Source organism: Pseudophryne corroboree, chromosome 4 (genome assembly GCF_028390025.1).
Source record: "Pseudophryne corroboree isolate aPseCor3 chromosome 4, aPseCor3.hap2, whole genome shotgun sequence".
Classification (NCBI taxonomy): Eukaryota; Metazoa; Chordata; class Amphibia; order Anura; family Myobatrachidae; genus Pseudophryne; species Pseudophryne corroboree.
Genome location: NC_086447.1, coordinates 374736588 through 374752047, shown reverse-complemented (window position 1 = coordinate 374752047; position 15460 = coordinate 374736588). Strand labels below are relative to the sequence as shown.

The window sequence follows — 15460 nt, the reverse complement described above, 5'->3', positions numbered from 1 at the left end:
AGTACCACAATATAGTGTGGAATACTACCCCCTTCCTTGTTGTAAGAAGGGTACTTTGATTATCACCTGCTGGGAATACAGCCTGTGAATTGTGTGAGGGGGAGACGTCTCGAATTTCCAATGTACACCTGGGATATTACATGTAGGATCCCGGAGTTCCCTTGCGAGTGTTGCTGAAACTCTTGAGATGACCCCCTACCGCACCTGAGTCCGCTTGTACGGCCCCAGCGTTATGCTGCGGACTTGGCAGAAGCCGTGAGGAGCTTCTGTTCCTGGGAATGAGCTGCTTGCTGCAGTCTTCTTCCCTTTCCTCTCCCCCTGGGCAGATATGACTGGCCTTCGCCCGCCTGCCCGTATGGGGACGAAAGGACTGAGACTGAAAAGACTGTGTCCTTTTCTGCCAATATGTGACTCGGGGTAACAAAAGGTGGATTTTTCAGCTGTTGCCATGGCCACCAGGTCCAATGGACCGCCCCTTTATACGGCAATACTTCCATATGCCGTCAGGAATCTGCCTCACCTGACCACTGTCGTGTCTTCGTCTGGCAGATATGTACATCACATTTACTCTTGATGCCAGAATGCAAATATGCCTCTGCGCATCACACATATATAGAAATGCATCCTTAAAATGCTCTATAGACAATAAAATCCTGTCCCTGTCAAGGGTATCAAAATTTTCAGTCAGGAAATCCGACCAAGCCCCCTCAGCGCTGCACATCCAGGCTGAGGCGATTGCTGGTCGTAGTATAACACCAGTATGTGTGTATATACTGTTATGATATTTTCCAGCTTCCTATCAGCTGGCTCCTTGAGGGCGGCCGTATCTGGAAACGGTAACGCCATGTTTTTTATAAGCGTGTGAGCGTGTCCACCCTAAGGTGTGTTTTCCAACTCGCCCTTACTACTGGCGGGAAAAAGGGTATACCGCCCATAACTTTCTGTCGGAGGAACCCCACGTATCATCACACACTTCATTTAATTTATCTGATTTAGGCAAAACTACAAGTAGTTTATTCCCACCCTACAAAATACCCTTATTTGTGGTACTTGTGGTATCAGAAATACGTAACACCTCTTTCATTGCCCTTAACATGTAACTTGTGGCCCTAAAGGAAAAATACGTTTGTTTCTTCACCGTCGACACTGGGGTCAGTGTCCGTGTCAGTGTCTGTCGACCGACTGAGGTAAATGGGCGTTTTTACAAGCCCCTGACGGTGTCTGAGACGCCTGGACCGATACTAATTTGTCCGCCGGCTGTCTCATGTCGTCAACCGGCTTGCAGCGTGTTGACATTATCACGTAATTCCATAAGTAAGCCATCTTCTGGTGTCGACTCCCTAGAGAGTGACATCACCATTACAGGCAATTTTCTCCGTACCAACATTTTCCTCATACATGTCGACACACACGTACCGACCTACAGCACACACATACAGGGAATGCTCTGATAGAGGACAGGACCCACTAGCCCTTTGGGGAGACAGAGGGAGAGTTTGCCAGCACACACCAAAAGCGCCATAATGTATATAACAACCCTAGAAGGTGTTGTTTCTATATATGGGCTCTTAATATATAATTATATCGCCAATTTATGCCCCCCTTCTCTTTAACCCTGTTTCTGTAGTGCAGGGGAGAGTGGGAGCCTTCCTCACCAGCGGAGCTGGTCAGGAAAATGGCGCTGAGTGCTGAGGAGAATAAGCTCCGCCCCTTTCACGGCGGGCTTTTCTCCCGGTTATTAGGAAAACTGGCCTGGGTTAAATATATACATATAGCCTTAATGGCTATATGTGATGTATTTATTTGCCAAATAGGTATTTATATTGCTGCCCAGGGCGCCCCCAGCAGCGCCCTGCACCCTCCGTGACCGTGTCAGTGAGCCGTGTAGCAACAATGGCGCACAGCTGCAGTGCTGTGCGCTACCTCTCTGAAGACTGTGAAGTCTTCTGCCGCCTGTTTCCGGACCTCCGTTCCGCCGTCTTTCTTCAGCGTCTGTAAGGGGGATCGGCGGCGCGGCTCCGGGACGAACCCCAGGCTGACCTGTGTTCCGACTCCCTCTGGAGCTCAGTGTCCAGTAGCCTAAGATCCCAATCCATCCTGCACGCAGGTGAGTTGGAGATCTCTCCCCTAAGTCCCTCGTTGCAGTGATCCTGTCGCCAGCAGGAATCACTGATTAGAAACCTAAAAAAAAACTTTACTAAACAGCTCCTTAAGAGAGCCATCCAGTTTGCACCCTTCTCGGACGGGCACAAAAACCTAACTGAGGCTTGGAGGAGGGTCATGGGGGGAGGAGCCAGTACACACCATGTGACCTAAAAAGCTTTTTAGATGTGCCCTGTCTCCTGCGGAGCCCGCTATTCCCCATGGTCCTGACGGAGTCCCCAGCATCCACTAGGACGTTAGAGAAAATAGAATACAATGTACTACAATATTTCCACTAGTTTAATGATGTGTTCTGGCAAAGTAACAGAATAAAGAAAAGCAGGGAAATGTAAGTACCGCTCAATGTCTTTCATAAATCTTTGCACCCAATGTTATTCATCTCTAGTTCAACAATCAGTCTGTTAATTGTCACATTATTTGTAGGTCGTTTTGAGGTGCTGTGTCCAAAGTTAGCTTCTAGTTTTCCCAACAGTGATACTATATTTGATAGGTAATATTTTTAGATGGCCCAATTGTTCTGTGGATAGTACTGTATGTTTTAAAATACCATTTTAGTGGATGATGGTTATGGACCAATATAATAGAGAGAGCCACGCATATGGCCCACACGACATCATACTGCATTAACATTTATTTAAGTGGCTGTGTGGATAACATGTCTCGCAAATTGGGAATTAGCAGTGGATAATATATCCAATGGAGAAAGTATGGATAGCTTCCCAGCCTGCTGCCTTACAAAGTTCTGTCACAGAGGCCTGAGCCACCGCTCAAGTAAATGGTGATTTTTATATATCTGGTACTTTGGGGTCCATGGGGTAAATGTATTATGTGGCATTATAAGGGGGGGGGGGGAGAGAGAGTGATATCAGTGCACCTTATGTGTGCTGATACCGCTTCCTCACCATGTATTAATGTGGCGGTATGTGCTATATGCAACTGTCATTATTGGTGCTGCTCTCTTTAAAATAGTGTGCCGATGTAGGTTTTTAAAATACCGTTCTAGTGGATTTGGGTTTTGTAAGTATTCATTTGAGAAGTCAGATGCTCAGTCCTCTCTTACTCCTTCTCACAGCCAGTTCTACAATCCCACCATCCTCCCAACTCAGTGCATCTTTTGAAAATGCCTTAGAGAAGATGGGAAACCAGGAAGGTAGGTTTACTGTGATACATAAAACTACAGAGGCTCATATATGGAGGTTGACTAACTCTTACAAATTATAGAACCTGTTGATCTAACAGACTGTAGCTACAAAAAACATGCAACTTCTACCGGTGTATTTGAAGTTAGCCAATGAATGTAAGCATGTGTTTTCTTGGCATATAGGTGCAAACTTCCCACAAGCCCAATGTCCATAAATAAATCATTCCAGAAGTACAACACTCTTACTTATTGTGGCCTTATCTACTTCTGACCCCCCCCCCCCCCCCCCCACAATATTAATATGCAACGCTTGACGCTTTAGAATGCAGAGACATCAACTCTAAAATATGCACAATTTATATTCCAAGTGTAATAAACACAAAAGAACACCTCCCCAATTAAATTGGGATATACAGGTACAGTGTATCTTATTTTATTTTGGAATAACAATGCATGCATCTGGTTAATATATCTTGAATTCCATATGCCATATTGCCTGTTTAGGACTCTGCCATTAGTAATTTCAGATCAGTTCAGAAAATATCCTGCTTCTTACAGATTTCCTTTCCAGGGGTAAGGCATACATGGCAGAATAAATGCAGGCACTTCCTTACATGCAATCTGTATTTCAGGACATATTGTTAGCCCTTTTGGCTCACAGAAACCTTCTGATCTGTCACTAAGCTCAAGGTAATATATCCCCTTTCACTTTTTCTGTAGATGTTTGTGGTGAGTCCTGACTAAAATGTGATCTGTTCTAATAACATACAGGATTAGTGTGGGCAAGAGGAAAATCCGTAGTATGTCTGGGAAACTGTCCCCGCTGAAGCCGTGCTTAACTGGAGAGAAAGAGCCACAAACTGACCCTTTAGTACAGGACTATATACCCTTGGTGAGCCATTTATTAAGAATGATGCTGACGCTTCTGATATATACATCTGTCATTTGTCCAACCCTCATTCTGTTTTTCCCCCCCCCCCCTTTAGATTATTTTACAGTCTGCCGATGGTTTTTTCAACCTAAACAGTTGCTTTTCCAGCGTGGTGCAGATTCCTCTTCAGCAGCTGCTGCGTGCCTCCCCATTTGCTTGTCACCGTGGTAGCCTCAGTCCTGTGTCTGAACCCTGCCAATCAGAACATGGGGACCTTCTCAGAGGGGGAGCACAAACTTGCAAAGCAGGATCACAGCCACAGGTTCCAGTGACCCAGGATACTTCTTTTCACCCAGTTTATGCCACATCCTGCCCTGAAGCTCTTTGTCATCAAGCAGACAGTGGGCGTGGGTCAGAGACTGACCCATGTGACACTTCCCCATGTCCTTCAGAGTTGGGCGCTGAATTAGACACTGATCTTGAGGGTTGTTCCTGGGCCACAGCAGTGGCACTTGCATGGCTTGAGCATCGCTGTGCTGGCTTCTTCACAGAATGGGAGCTGCTGGCTGCAAAGGCAGAAGGGTGGCTGCGGGCCCAGACTCTGCCTGATGACTTACAATTAGTGGCTTTAAAAGGGGCTGCACGTCAACTTTTTCTGATTCTCCGGCACTGGGATGAAAATCTCAATTTAAATATGCTGTGCTACAAGCCAGGTGATGTTTGAGCTAATGTTGGTTTTCAGAAAATAAAGGCATTTAAACAAAACTGGTTACTGGCCTATCAGAATAACATTTGGAGATTTTGAACGAGTATGCTGGGAGTAACCATGTGTGTGTATAATTATTTATTCCAAACCCAATTTATAGCCGGTCATTAATCAGATACAAGAAACGTTTACATTATTTATTCGTTTAAAAAAAAATACATGAAAAGATTATGTTTTCCTCCTTCCCCTTACAGCTTCAGACAGACAGCAGATCACAACTAAACAGCAGTGTTCTTTGCCCCCTATTGACTTTGCATACTGGCAACAGTGTCCCACTCTGTGGTGTAAATAAGGGGATTAGTCTTTCTTTCTATGAGGAGTCCGTGTGCTGGGTTCAGGGGGACAAGTCTCATGTGGTGGTACACCAAACCACAAATGGAGCAGAATGGCTGCATGACACAGATGGAGAGCACAAGAGCTCATAGCAGTGGAGGGGAACGTGTTCCAGGACAGCTCTATAAGGCCGAGAATGAGGATCCTGGAAAGAAAATTAGGAAAGTGTTAAAATTACAAAGTAATCATAAAAATAATGCAACAGCCAAAATGCCCCAGATTCATACTTAGCAAGTCCTGGTAGGGCGCTGTTGTCCGTGCACCACAACAGATACGGCAGTGTATGGAAATACCAGACATAAAACTGGTAGTGTAATGAGCGGCTGAAGGTTACACCCAGGAAGTTACTGGAGAACAAGACAAATATAATCTCTGAGAGAGTCAAGGTTTGTATAGTGTGTGTTGTAGTCAATTCTGTGTTTCACTGAATACCTAAAATATACGGGTAAAACTCAGAAAATTAGAATATCGTACAAAAGTTAATTTCTTTCAGTAATTCAACTTAAAAGGTGAAACCAATATATTATATAGACTCATTACATGCAAAGTGAAATATTTCAAGCCTTTATTTGTTAGAATTTTGAGGATTGTGGCTTACAGTTTAAAATAACCCCAAATACAAAATCTCCAAAAATTAGAATTACATAAAATTAAAAAAAATAAAAAATTAAATACAGAATTTTCGGCCCTCTGAAAAGTATAATCATGCATATGTACTCAGTACTTGGTTTGGGCCCCACTGCCGCGTGGCATGATTTTATCAGCCTGTGGCACTGCTGAGGTTTTATGGAAGACCAGGATGCTTCAATAGCGGCCTTCAGCATTGTTTGGTCTCACGTTTCTCATCTTTCACTTGGCAATGCCCCATAGATGCTCTATGGAGTTCAGGTCAGGCGAGTTTGCTGGCCAATCTAGCACAGTAATCCCATGGTCATTGAACCAGGTTTTGGTAGTGTGGGCAGTTGCCAAGTCCTGCTGGAAAATAAAGTCGGCATCTCCATAAAGCTTGTCTGCTGAAGGAAGCATGAAGTGCTCTAAAATGTCCTGGTAGATGGCTGCATTGAATCTGGACTTAATAAAGCACAGTGGACCAACACCAGCAGATGACATGGCTCCCCAAATCAACACAGACTGTGGAAACTTCACACTGGACTTCAAGCATCTTGGATTGTGTGCTCTCCATTCTTCCTCCATACTCTGGGACCTTGGTTTCCAAATGAGATGCAAAGTTTGCTCTCATCAGAAAAGAGGACTTTGGACCACTAAGCAACAGACCAGTTCTTTTTTTTCTTGTCAGGAAAAGGCCATTCAAAAGTTTTGGGGAGCTTCACAAAGAGTGGACTGAGGTTAGAGTTACTGCATCAAGAGCTACCACACAGACTCTGTCATGATTGGATGCCATTCTCACGCCAGACTGTGCATAACTGCAAATAATATTGTATTGTATTTGTTGTAAATGTCTTCTCAGGATAAATGGAAGAATAGTACTGGCCTGGCTAGTATCTCATTTCAGATCACCATCAATTGCGCTGGTTACATAGAGTCGCAGGTGAAAACGGCAAACTGCTACGGTGGAGCTTGATATTGCAACAATATAACTTCACCATTCTGCACAGACAGGGTGCACGCCATGGTAACTGCGACGGGCTGTCTCGCCAGGGAGAGGACAGCAGCCCATCCAGGCCAGGTACTGACAGTTGTCAGAATACAGTACAGGTTCTCAAACTCTGTCCTCAGGACCCCACACGGTACATGTTTTGCAGGTCTCCTCACAGAATCATAAGTGAGATAATTAGCTCCACCTGCGGACCTTTTAAACTGTGTCAGTGAGTAATTAATACACCTGTGCACTTGCTGGGTTACCTGCAAAACATGCACTGTGTGGGGTCCTGAGGACCGAGTTTGAGAACCTATGGAATACAGCATAGGAGACTGCGGCCTGACGTGCCACTGCTCCCATGCTGATCTTAAAGGGGGAGGTGTCATGATCCAGGCTATTTCAAGTAGAAATAGGCCTGTTAAAATCAATGGATATGATATCACTATTCTGATTGATGTATCAATGTACCAGTGTGTGATAACTGTCTTTGCATGTCAAATGGTTGAAGCTTGATTGATCTGCTGGCATTTCATTATAGCCACAGAACTCAGAGACACACTGGCTACTCAGGTTTGAAATTCCTCCTGACCAGAGCTAGTTTAATTACCCCAGAACCAGAGCTATGGCTAGAAAGGTGTTAAGCTCTTCCTGTTCTGTGTCTTCTCAGAACTGCCCATTTGTTTACACAAGAACCATGGGCAGAGCTTCAAAGGCTATTAGAAGATAAGGCCATTTGCCCCTGAGAGAGTGGCTGGGAAGCCCAGTATGAGCTGACACTCAATACCTCTCTGTCTTTGGAAGGGTTAAAACTAACTCTCCAGAGGGAGGGGGGCTGAAGGGGCAGCCTGAGTTTTAAACAGGAGAAACACAGACTGCAAGTTGTCCATTATCAAAGAAGCAAATCAGGAGTAGCATCCTGCCTCTGTAATGTCCCGATGATATTTGAAGAGGCTTCCCTTCATCCCATCATTCCACTCTGCATGTGTTAGGATCAGTGGGTTTTATCTCCCTATTTTTATTGAAACTGTCTTTACTCATGTGAGTTTGACTTTTTATCATTATATCGTGTAACTTTATTTTCTGTAATATAAGCTTTGAAGTGTTTTATTTAAAAATAATCTAAATTTAGCTCTGGTTTCTGTTGTGTATCCAACCAAACTCTCAGAAAGAGGCATTACCAAAATATTAATAATTCTGGCTGCAGGCAAAAGCCATAAGTTTGCCTTGGCTCATACCCTAAATGTTTGTACTTTGGCTGGTGGGAGTGAGTGTTGAAATGAATGCACACGCTCAGGTATCCAGTAATGGTGTCACGTGACAGAGATTCACAGATTGGCGTATCTGGGGAATCGCCGTGCCTAGGATCATAATTGACGGATCCTGAACATGGGCTTCAAATGTCGTATTCCTCTTGTCAAGCCGCTCCTGAACAACAAACAACGCCAGAAGCGTCTTACCTGGGCTAAAGAAAAAAGAGAATCTATGGGGCATTGCCAAGAGAAAGATATGATACCGAACAATGCAGATAAAGTACTGAGTACATATGCATGATTATACTTTTCAGAGGGCTGAAATTTCTGTATTTAAAATCCCTTTTTTATTCATTTTAAGTAATATTCTAATTTTCTGAGACTTTGCAATCATCAAAATTATAACAAAATGAAAGGCTTGAAATCTCACTTTTCATGTAAAGAGTTTATATAATAATAGTTTCACCTTTTAAGTTGAATTACTGAAATAAATTAACTTATTTATTATTACCAGTTATTTATATAGCGCACACATATTCTGCAGCGCTTTACAGAGAATATTTGACCATTCACATCAGTCCCTGCCCCAGTGGAGCTTACAATCTATATTCCCTACCACACACATACACAATCACACTAGGGTTAATTTTGTTAGGAACCAAATCAGTATATTTTTGGGATGTGGGAGGAAACCGGAGTACCCGGAGGAAACCCACGCAAGTATGGGGAGAATATACAAACTCCACACAGTTTGGACCATGGTGGGTATCGAACCCATGACCTCAGTGCTGTGAAGTAGTAATGCTAACCATTACACCATCCGTACTTTTGCACAATATAATCTTCTGAGTTTCACCTGTAGGTAATAAAACCTGTTAGTCAATAATTTTCTAGGAAGCTGGGGGTGGGCCATCATGATCCTAACTTCAGAGGAGGAGGAACATACGTTGGGCTGGATAACACAAGGAGCACAGTATTACTAAAAAGGCCAAGCATATTTCCAAACCATAAACAGTTTGTGCCCATAATCTCATTTATACAGTCCCATGTCCAATATATAGACTACCCAGCAGAACTGCCTCGTACCCACCATAGTCCCATGTACCTCTTCAAAGCATATGACTGAACCATACAGACTGCAATACCCAACATAACTAGTTAATGTCTACAGTACCATTCCCACTATAAACACACTGTGCCTAGTATATCTGCTCCATATCCTGTATGTGCCTAGCATGCAATTTCATGCCCACTCTGTAAAACCACAGCTCATCTTAACAAGTCCACTGCAACTACCAAATCTCCATAATTTACAGGCTCTGCCCATCGACCCATGCTTAATGCCCACCACACTGTGCTCAGCATAACACTTTCATGCCCAACTCTTTATTCAACAAACCACGCATACCCACAATACACAGTCTCTCTGGCCATCTTAATTCCCATAATATAAAGTATGCACTTAGCAGGCCATGAACACCAAAATCACATAGGCTGTACCCATTATATAAGACTCCTGCCAACCACATACAATATTTTCATTGGTTTTGACATTTCCCCAGTCTACATATTCTCCCCTGTGGGTGGTAAATTGTCCCTTTGCAGTAGCACGAATAAGATTAACCTGCCAATATGGAAAAACAATAGAGGATTACCGTAATCTCATGAAGTCATGCCACGATTCTACAGTGCAACAGAATGTTCACTTAATGAAACCACTCTGAAGGTGAAACAGTAATTCACTCTCTATTCAGACTTCTGGACTTAAACTGTGACAGATTTGTCCATCATAATGGAGAATTAAATCCTTGTAGGAAACCTTCAAATAATTAGATATAGTAAATGTATCTGGCTCCTGTTTAGATTTTAATAATTAGGGGACAAGTAAGAGCAGGTCGGGAACTTTTTTTTTTTCCCTGTAAGGATACTGTTTGCTGAAAGACGATGTGACTGATGCTTCCTTAATGCTGGATCCTTCAAGATCATCAAGAAACTTTGTCCAGACCTACAGGTATAGAAAGGATTAATTTATGCAAGAATGTAACATTTGCCATCAAGACTGTTTATAAGTACATACCTGTGCCAGCGGTAAAAACAAAAGAGCAACAATCCAGCGAGGTGAGCTGTGAGCAATGCCAGATGGAAAGCCCGATGCTGGAACACATATTCTGGGAGAAACCGCCAATTTACTGTCCACTGGAATAGGAACTGTCTACCCAAATCAAAAGATCGTACAAGGTATCCAGCTGGATTCTCCAGCAGAAAGGGTAGGGCCAAGATCACCTGTGACATTACACAGAATAAACATTCGTACAGAGATAATAATACAATTGTTCTAGTACACCACTAACAACATCTGACCAGATCAAAGTACATTTATAAAAGTCTGTTTTGAGCAAAAGTGTCTGATTATCGATTTCCTTTTGCATGTTATTAATAAACTGTCCTACAACTTCACAGGTGTGTAAGAACATAGGCGAGACCTTAAGCTAGAAGAAAAAGTACTCCGCTGATGATGGCAATGTGAAGCTGCTGTAGAGGTCATGCTACCAGTCCCTGCCTGTAATTACTGCCAGCTAAGAGAAACTTCCTTTGAATTTGCAAGCCCGTGCCTCACTTTAGACTTGCCATGCTATTGTTATGTTTCATCTTGAGGCCATTTTACTAAAGAACACATAAAACGGTACAGAGCAGTATTGTGGCAGGTGACTTATAAAGATGCTGTTGCCCCCTAAGTTGCAATGGGTGCAGAGGAGAGAGCACTCACCTGGAGAAGAGCACAGATACAAAGTTTTGAAAGTGTGCGCAGTAGTCCAAAGCGACAAAGTAGGAGATACAGGAGGCCTGGCGCTAGTAGCAGGATGTTCATTTTGACTGACACAGCCAGACTGCAGGGAAAAAGTGTAATTTACTAAACTGCAAGAGGATGAACAAACCAACAATAACACAGTAATGGCTATCAGATAGGCTATCGCTAGGACAGAGAGTGACCTGCTAATTTTTATGTATTTTAACTGTTTTTTTTTTATTAAAGAGCATAGCATTATACAACAAACAGTGATGTATACAAACAATACCATGAGGTCATAGAGGAATAAAAGTTATGCGGAACAGAATAACATTCACAATAAAAAATTAGCATACTTCCATACTGTAATGAAAAGTGGGAGTGTAAAAAAAAAAGCTTAAGAATATTTCCAATATGGTTACAAATTAGTAAGGAATGGGGTTAGAACAGTTGGGATTGGGATGGTGGGAAAAACAATTAGAAACAGTGGGAATGGCCTGTAAGAGATCAACATTGCTAAGGTGTGATATGAAAAGCCTGAATATTGGAGAGAGATCAGGATATGGAAAGCCAATTGCTACAGAGAGGTATGTTATATATCAAGGTTGTTTAGTATGTGGAGCTGAATGTGAAAAATATATTTTGTAAAGGTCAGAATCCTTGAATTCCAACCAAGCTGCACAAAACCTGGAAAATTTGTCTACAGATGAAAGAAGCAATATAGCAGAATACCCCTAGAAAAAGTAGGGAGGGGGATATTGATTTTCAGAGTGGTATTATTATTATTTTATTATTATCCTTTATTTATATGGCGCCACAAGGGTTCCACAGTGCCCAATTACAGAGTACATAAACAAATAATCAAACAGGAAAACAGCAACTTACAGTTGATGACAAGTACAGGGTAAATAAACATAGCTACATCAGCAGATGACACTGGAATAAGTATCAGGTGGCAGAAGACTGCTGGATTTGGTGCAGCTGAAGATTATTAAAGTAAGAAAAGGGTAAGCTAGCACATGAGGGAAGAGGGCCCTGCTCGTGAGAGCTTACATTCTACATGATCTCTGGTAGGATCATCACCCTAGTAGCTTTGCTAAGATGGCTAATACAGACTGTTGGGAGGATAGGGTTTGTTTTTATAGGTGCTAGCTGGTATTTTGGATTTAGAAAGAAGAAAAAAACTTTGGGTCCTGAGGGACGGCACTATTCACTATGCATTGAAAAATGTGTGTATCTTTCCAAAAAGGGGAAGTGATTGGAGACTCCCACCATATATGCAGGAGAATGCCTGGTGCCTTGTTACAACTCCAACATATACCAGAGATAGAGGGCAAAATATTATGGGGTAATATAGGATATGCTATTGTCTTTCCATAATCAATCACTCACTCTAGCACCAGTAGTGTATAATGAAAATGTTTGCTAGTTGTCATCTGTTATTGTACGGTGAAGCTCCCTATACCAGGGTCCACTGATGGAAGGAAAGGGAGTCAAATCGCACATCTAGGAGTTTGTGTAGGTGGGAATGATAGACTTCCTGATTTTATATGGTGGAGAAACTGGGATAGGAATGGTTATACTTCTGTTCTAATGGACAGTGGAAGTTAGAATATGGTGATTGATAGAGGAAATCAGAAAATGAAGTTAAAAGTTTAAAATACATTTAAAAATAATCATATATTCAAAAATATTTTGAGAAGTTAAAATAACATTTTTGATGTACTTCAAGAAATGAAGAGAGCAAATGGAATATATAGTATCTCTATGTACACATAGAATAATGTGTGCGGTGGTATGTCTTCTACGCATTTCTATGTATAGAAATCTGCTTTATGTTTTACAGCTTAGGGCTATGGATGTTAATGGACAAGTGTTTGATTGTCTTCATCATTTAAAAATAGGATTTTAAATTACCTACCGGTAAATTATTTTCTCGTAGTCCGTAGGAGGATACTGGGGTCCACATTAGTACCATGGGGTATAGATGGGTCCACTAGGAGCCTTGGGCACTTTAAGAAATCAATAGTGTGCACTGGCTCCTCCCACTGTGCCCCTCCTACCAGACTCAGTCTAGAAACTGTGCCCAAGGAGACGGACGTATCCTGAGGAAGGATGCAACAGAACAGTGGTGAGATTCGAACCAACACACACACACACACACACACACACACACACACACACACACACACAAACAAGAGGAAAGCCATGCTAACCAAAACTGAACAGGAACAGCAACGGCTGAACCAACATTACTTAAGTAACAGTGCAGGAAACATGAAGCACTGGGCGGGCGCTCAGCATCCTCTACGGACTACGAGAAAAGGATTTACCGGTAGGTAATTAAAATCCTATTTTCTCTTACGTCCTAGAAGATACTGGGGTCCACATTAGTACCATGGGGATGTACCAAAGCTACCAAACCGGGTGGGAGATTGCTGAGGTTCCTGCAGAACTGATTGGCCTCTGAGAACCTTCAGTTTGGTCAAAGTATCGAACTTGTAGAACTTCGCAAACGTGTTCGAACCCGACCAAGTAGCTGCTCGGCAGAGTTGCAAAGCCAAGACACCAGTAGAGTGGGCCTGTACTTTAGGAATCGGCAATCCTGCAGAAAAATAAAGCATGCGGGATAGTAAGTCTGATCCAGCGAGCAATAGACTGCTTTGAAGCAGGACAACAATTTTCTTGGGATCATGGAGAACAGCAAGTCAGATTTCCTGTGACGAGCTGTCTGCTTCACGTAGGTCTTCAAAGCCCTCACAACATCCAAGGACTTTGAGGTAGCAGAGGTGTCAGAAAACACCGGAACTACATCAGGAAGAAATTGCTGCCGAGTTCAGCTCTATCCTCAAGAAAAATCAAATAGGGGATCTTGTGAGACAACGCACCTAGTTCGGACACACGCCTTGCAGAAGCTAAGGCCGATAGTGTAACGGTCTTCCACGTAAGAAACTTTCGGTCAACCTCCTGTAAAGGTTCAAACCAGTCTGATTGTGGGAACTGCAACACCACGTTCAGATCCCAAGGTGCCGTGGGAGGCACAAAGGGCGGTTGGATGTGCAGAACCCCCTTCAAGAAAGTCTGAACCTCAGGGAGGGAAGCCAACTGTTATTGGAAGAAAATGGATAAGGCCGAAATCTGGACCTTTATGGAGCCCAAACGTAGGCCCACATCCACACCTGACTGCAGAAAGAGGAGAAAACGTCCCAGTTGAAATTCCACTGGAGGAAATTTCCTGTTTTCACACCACGAGACATTTTTTCCAAATACGGTGGTAATGTTTAGACGTTACCCCTTTCCTGGCATGGATCAGGGTTGGAATGACCTTATTCGGAATGCCTTTCTGGGCTAAAACTTCCATGCCGTCAAACGTAGCCATGGTAAGTCTTAATAGACGAACGGCCCCTGTTGCAGAAGATCCTCTCAAAGAGGTAGAGGCCACGAGTCCTCTAGGAGCATCTCTAGTAGATCCGCGTACCAAGCCCTTCTTGGCCAATCCGGAGCAATGAGAATTGCCTGAACCTTTTCCCTTTTTATTCTTTTGAGAATTCGTGGGAGAGGTGGAAACACGTAAATCCTTTGGTAGACCCATGGAGTCACCAGAGCGCCCACCGCCACTGCTTGTGGGTCCCTCGCCCTGGAACAATACAGCATGAGCTTCTTGTTGAGACGAGAGGCCATCATGTCTATTTGTGGAAATTCCCACCGACGTGTTAAGGACTCAAACACCTGTGGGTGAAGGCCCCATGCTCCCGGGTGGAGGTCGTGTCTGCTGAGGAAGTCTGCTTCCCAGTTGTCTACTCCCAGAATGAAGATTGCCGACATCGCCACCGCGTATCTTTCTGCCCAGAGGAGAATTTTTGTTACCTCTGACATTGCTGCTCTGCTCTTTGTTCCGCCCTGTCGGTTTATGTACGTTACTGCCATTACATTGTCCGACTGAACCTGAATGGCGTGATTTTGAAGAAGATGCGATGCTAGTAGAAAGGCGTTATATATGGCCCTTAGTTCCGGAATGTTGATCGAAGGATGGTTTACTGACTTGACCAGGTTCCTTGGAACTGTTCCCCCTGGGTGACTGCTCCCCAACCTCTGAGGCTTGCGTCTGTGGTTAGCAGAACCCAATTTTGAATCCCGAACCTTCGACCCTCGGTCTGGTGAGAAGTATGAAGCCACCACAGAAGAGAAATCCTGGCTTTTGGTGACAGACGTATCCGCTGGTGCATGTGAAGATGCGATCCGGACCATATGTCCAGCAGATCCAGCTAAAAAGGCCTCGCATGAAACCTTCTGTACTGCAGAGCCTCGTAAGAGGTGACCATCTTCCCCAGAAGGCAAATGCATAGATGCACCGATATCCGGGCTGGTTTTAGGACATCCCGCACCATCGACTGGATTAGCAAAGCCTTTTCCAACGGAAGGAATACTTTCTGTGCCTCAGTATCATCCCCAGAAACGGAAGCCTCTGTGTTGGTTCCAGGTGGGATCTTGGTAAGTTCAGAATCCATCTGTGATCCTGAAGTAGTTGGGTTGAGAGGGCAATGCTGT

General features: G+C 43.5%; 2 protein-coding genes across 14 annotated transcripts in view; one reads left to right on the top strand and one right to left on the bottom strand.

Moving 5' to 3' along the window:
* The window catches only part of VWA5B2 (von Willebrand factor A domain containing 5B2), a 136748-nt gene extending 131808 nt beyond the window's left edge, over positions 1 to 4940 (top strand). For 12 of the 13 annotated variants that reach the window (XM_063916629.1, XM_063916630.1, XM_063916628.1 and 9 more), the window contains 4 exons: positions 3236 to 3313; positions 3937 to 3994; positions 4076 to 4196; positions 4291 to 4940. In XM_063916629.1, the coding sequence (XP_063772699.1) occupies positions 3236 to 3313; positions 3937 to 3994; positions 4076 to 4196; positions 4291 to 4899 (866 nt within the window). In that variant the 3' untranslated portion in view covers positions 4900 to 4940. Of the gene's footprint in view, positions 1 to 3235; positions 3314 to 3862; positions 3995 to 4075; positions 4197 to 4290 lie in introns of those variants that run through there. The other variant, XM_063916641.1, reaches the window with a different exon arrangement.
* Positions 4941 to 5064: 124 nt separating this feature from the next.
* Positions 5065 to 15460, bottom strand: part of ALG3 (ALG3 alpha-1,3- mannosyltransferase) — a 37075-nt gene continuing 26679 nt past the window's right edge. The window contains exons 5-9 of the mRNA XM_063916642.1: positions 10892 to 11012; positions 10202 to 10407; positions 10053 to 10129; positions 5502 to 5646; positions 5065 to 5419 (exon numbers count right to left, since the gene is read on the bottom strand). Coding sequence (XP_063772712.1) covers positions 5239 to 5419; positions 5502 to 5646; positions 10053 to 10129; positions 10202 to 10407; positions 10892 to 11012 — 730 coding nt within the window. The 3' untranslated portion in view covers positions 5065 to 5238. The remainder of the gene's footprint in view (positions 5420 to 5501; positions 5647 to 10052; positions 10130 to 10201; positions 10408 to 10891; positions 11013 to 15460) is intronic.